This window comes from Eurypyga helias, unplaced genomic scaffold (genome assembly GCF_000690775.1).
Source record: "Eurypyga helias isolate BGI_N326 unplaced genomic scaffold, ASM69077v1 scaffold48757, whole genome shotgun sequence".
NCBI lineage: Eukaryota > Metazoa > Chordata > Aves > Eurypygiformes > Eurypygidae > Eurypyga > Eurypyga helias.
This window is the reverse complement of record NW_010261971.1, coordinates 1-4,264: the sequence shown is the minus strand read 5'-3', so window position 1 is coordinate 4,264 and position 4,264 is coordinate 1. Positions and strand designations below refer to the sequence as shown.

The 4,264-nt window shown below is 40.9% G+C and overlaps 1 protein-coding gene across 1 annotated transcript; it reads left to right on the top strand.

The window, feature by feature from the left end:
• Positions 1-2,341: 2,341 nt before the first annotated feature.
• DCSTAMP (dendrocyte expressed seven transmembrane protein) lies at positions 2,342-3,358 on the top strand (the record flags this gene model as incomplete). The annotated part of the gene is made up of 1 exon (XM_010155538.1): positions 2,342-3,358. A coding segment is annotated over exon 1 (1,017 nt), but the record flags the coding sequence as incomplete, so codon positions are not given.
• Between the last annotated feature and the right edge of the window lie 906 nt (positions 3,359-4,264).

Sequence of the window (4,264 nt, the reverse complement as noted above, 5' to 3'; positions counted from 1 at the left end):
GATGATCTTAATGGTCTTTTCCAAAGTAAATTATTCTATCATTCTGTCTCACATAACAGCATTGAATCTGCCCACTAAAGGAGGCTTTTATTATTTTCAAATTCTGTCCATATTTTGCATGTCTCCAGACTTCTGGTCCAGAAGTCCAGCTTGTGTTATTTCTAAGGATTTGTTCTTGACTCTCTCTCCAACTCTTAGATGAACTCATGCCAAACTCCCTGCCACATGTTGCAGCCATTTACCAAATGCTTATAAACATTAGCAGGAATATGCCATACCCATACATACACACACACAAAACCATGCAGAAACTGTGCTTGAGAAAAGCTGTGAAATCAGTGCTGCAAAATAAAACTCAAAATGTGTTATTTTCTCATACAGAGGTTTTTGCATAATATTATATAAATGCTAGTTTTTTAGCATTTGATTTTTTTTATGGCTTCTTAAATCAAAAACAGAACTCCAGATTCATTCACTGTATACAGCAATTTTTCTTAGCTCTACCAAGAAGATGTCATGGCACATACCGTTTAAGGATCCAGCCTAGGAAGTTCAGGATTCACTGGCAGGGTTTGCTGGCTGTTAGGTCTGGTTCTGCTTGACTCCAGGATGATGAATATCTCCTTTTTAATTACATTTCCTAAAAATGCCTTGTTAATTTCTAGTTCAGTAGGAAGAGGGCAAGGCAGACTGTCCATGTAAGCAAAGGACAGCTCTGCTCCCAGCTGGAGTCTTGTAGCTCAGCTGCTACCTCTCCTCCCCACCTAGATTGCATCACTTCCCCAAACACATGGAGACTTCTACCTACAGTTCCCAGAATACTTTGTGGAAGTACTTTGTTAATGAACTGATTTCGCTCTTGTGAAGGAATTGCTAATTGCTGTTATACTCACTTTACAACTACGTTCACTAAGGCCCTGGAGGAAAGCAATTTCCTCAGTCTTCCCAAGCAGAGTGAGAATACCAGGGACTGAGCCCACCCTGGCAACTATTGCCCACCATAAATCCCTACTATCTTTCAGGGTAGTCCTCAGCACTATAAAGTATCTGGCCCAAGGGAGGCCAAGGAAAAGCAGCACACTCAGCACAGCATCCCAAGAAGGTCCCAGCTGGAGTCAGTTGCCTGCTCCAATCACCCTCAACTCCTGCTGCATGCAAAGCTGATAATGACATAGCTAATAGCTAATTACAAAGAGAGGAAAGGAAAAATGGTGAATCCGAGCAGAATTCATGAAATCAAGTGCCAGTAAAATGCAGTATGTGTACAAAATAATAGTTTGGTTCCTGGCTACCTGCTGTGTTCAAGTTAAACAAAAGACAAAGTATTATCTGCAGCTTGTATTTGTGAAGACAACTGTTTCCTATTATAGGATAAAATTGCGACAGTTTATTTTAGTTAATTAGTATCTTACTTGTTCTAGTACGTTAAAAGTCTAATATGCATATAAATTGATGTTGCATCTTTGGACAAATTGCACTATAAATATTATATTGTAAGAGAAGAAGGAAATGTGTGAGCACTGCACTGTCGCTCATCAAACTGAATTGAATCTCACACGGCGACTCTGTAATTTACAGTATGGGCATGCTGGTAGTCAGGAGAGACAGTGACAAGTACAGGCAATTTAGGGTTAAAGGTGTATATGGGCCAATTTGTAGCTGTGCTATCCCAGGAGAGACCCAAAGAAGAAATGATGCCTCTGAGACACGTTTCCCTCTGTACTGGCCTACCTCCAGCTGAAAAAGAAGAGCTTCATTCCCCCACCCTGGTCAGTGTGCACATGATGCTCATCCCATTCCTCCCTCCCCAGCAGCTGCTCTGGCTGCTCCCCACAGTTCCAGTCACACTGCCCTGCATCGGTGTACTGATGGGAAGTTTCCATGCTCCCCTCTTTCTGTTCCCAGAGTCCCTGTGAGGCAAAGCTAGCACCTGCCGGGAAGCGCTGGGTGCTACAGGAGGCTTGTGTCCCTCTCATTCTCTCCTCATACATGCACAAACATACACATATATATATACACTGCTGTGTCTATATAGCAAATGAGAAATCAGAGTTTACAAAACATTAAAGGACAGAAATACTTGGATAAAAAGATAGAATATCTTTTACAGTCAAGTCTTCCATGTTTCTATATGTGATAGTGGGGACGAAGATTTGGGTCTCATGTGGGGAGGTTCAGCCCCCATGTGAGCCAGACCTGCATTTTTTGCAGCGTGTAATACTACTGACCAGCCAATTAAAAGCACATTGTTGTCAGTAGTGGGACCCTGTAACTAACAGTATCTTTGTTCTCCTTTTCTTCTAGCTTAAGCTATCGTAGTGTCCGCAACAATCTGAAGGAAATGCAAACATTTGTCTCAATAGCACAGAATGCCTGGGGAATATTTATATCCGAAAGGAAGCCTGGCTGGAAGTATCTGATGCAGCTTTTTGCAGTTTGCTCTGCAGTTGGCTTCCTCTCAAGCTTTCTCTTACTCCTTGGCACGCACTTCTCCCTGGCACACCACCCTTTGGGTCCCTTACTGATTTCTGGATTCATCTGGGTCTTCCTTTCTATCGCGCTCTCCTGTTTCAAGCACCTGCGCTGTTTTAGCATCCTGTTCCTTCTTTCTTGCGGACTGCAAAATGCTCTTATTACTGTTGGCACAGGCATCGTGGTGGCCGGCCACATCCAAAATATTTTTCACAACCTGAGGGTTCTGGCAGACAGTATAACCTGTCATTTGGAGTATGAGCAATTTGCCTTGATAAAATATTATGTTGAGGCAGTAAAGTGGATTTATGAGGTGGCCAAGCATTCCACTGAATTACCTAAAGGTATAGTGTTCCTAAGGCAGGAATTCACACCATCTTATTCCATTTCAAATGATGCATTAAAGCAAGAGCTAAATGACACAAAGCAAGAAATCCAGAGAGTTGCTAACCAGATATCTTTTATTCTGACAATACTGCCCTATATAGGTCAGAAAATATTGCCTATAGTGGGGATTTTTCTAGCTTCTTTTGGAACTGGCCTCTTTATGAAAAAATTCATGGGCTCTCAGAGTGCCAAATTTAAGAATACTTATATCACTAAACAGTTCATTGCATTTGATGAGCACCAAAAACAACAGAAAAGACTCTGCCTTCTGCCACTTAACAGAAAAGAAAGAAAAGATTATGTGACAATCCCATCTTTCTGCCTCACAAGAAAGGACAGAAAAAACATGCAGTATTTTTTTCTCCCTGTAATTATTCATCTTTGCATCTGGCTTCTGTTTGCTGCAGTAGATTATTTGTTTTATTGGTTAATTATTTCTGTGAATAAACATCTCCAAGAAGTACCGGATCTAGAGATTCAACTCAGCCTCTTCCAGCAAGTAAGTACTTATCAGTACTTCCTATTTCTTAGTTTAGTGTTGAAAAACTTCCCTTCATCTTCAGCAGCTGCAGGAGCAGAGGTACAGCCAATGAGCCATCAATTCTTTCATGGCATTATCATTTATTTTCTTTCAAAAAGGGTCATTGCCTTTACAGATACATATGTTGTACAGAACTAGATGGTTCTCCAAAATTTCTAGTGTCATCATATTTCTAGAGAATGGTAAATAAAGGAAGAAGAACTTCATTCCTCTATTTATATATGTGGAGAACACCAGAAGCTTAAAACTGGAAACTCCCAGTGCTGACATTTGCAAAGCACCACTTTTCCAGTCAAAATGCCACTGTGACACTGACATAAGAGATGACTACCTTTCTTTAGCTGATTATGTGAGGAGCTCATAATTTAAAAAAAGCATGGCTGTTTACATACAAAATAATAACACATTGCTGAACTCTCGAAGTTCTTCTAGCAAGAGCAGCAGTGGCATACAGAACCGTAGAGTAAATAGGTTGGAAGGGATGCCTGGATGCCATCTAGACCAACTTCAGAGTCAGGTCAGATTGCTCAGAGTCTTGTCTGCAAATAGTTCTAAGGTTAGAGACTTCACTGCTGGAGTGTGTGACCTGTGTGATGCTGTGCAAGCACTGCAAACCTGTCCAGTTTGATAGCTTGAATGATTAAGTGTAAGACAAATCCCAAAAGCATATAACCCTTTGATACTTTCAAGATGAAAATATTTCAAAGGTATGCTTGAGAGTTAGTACAATATGGTATATGCTCTTTCTTCTGTCCATCTTTTCTTACTCAGCATTTTCTATTACTTCCTCTTAGAGCTCATAATAACAAGAATTCATTCCCATTTCTCTGTCTCCTCCTCAACACCCAACCCACCCCCCCACCC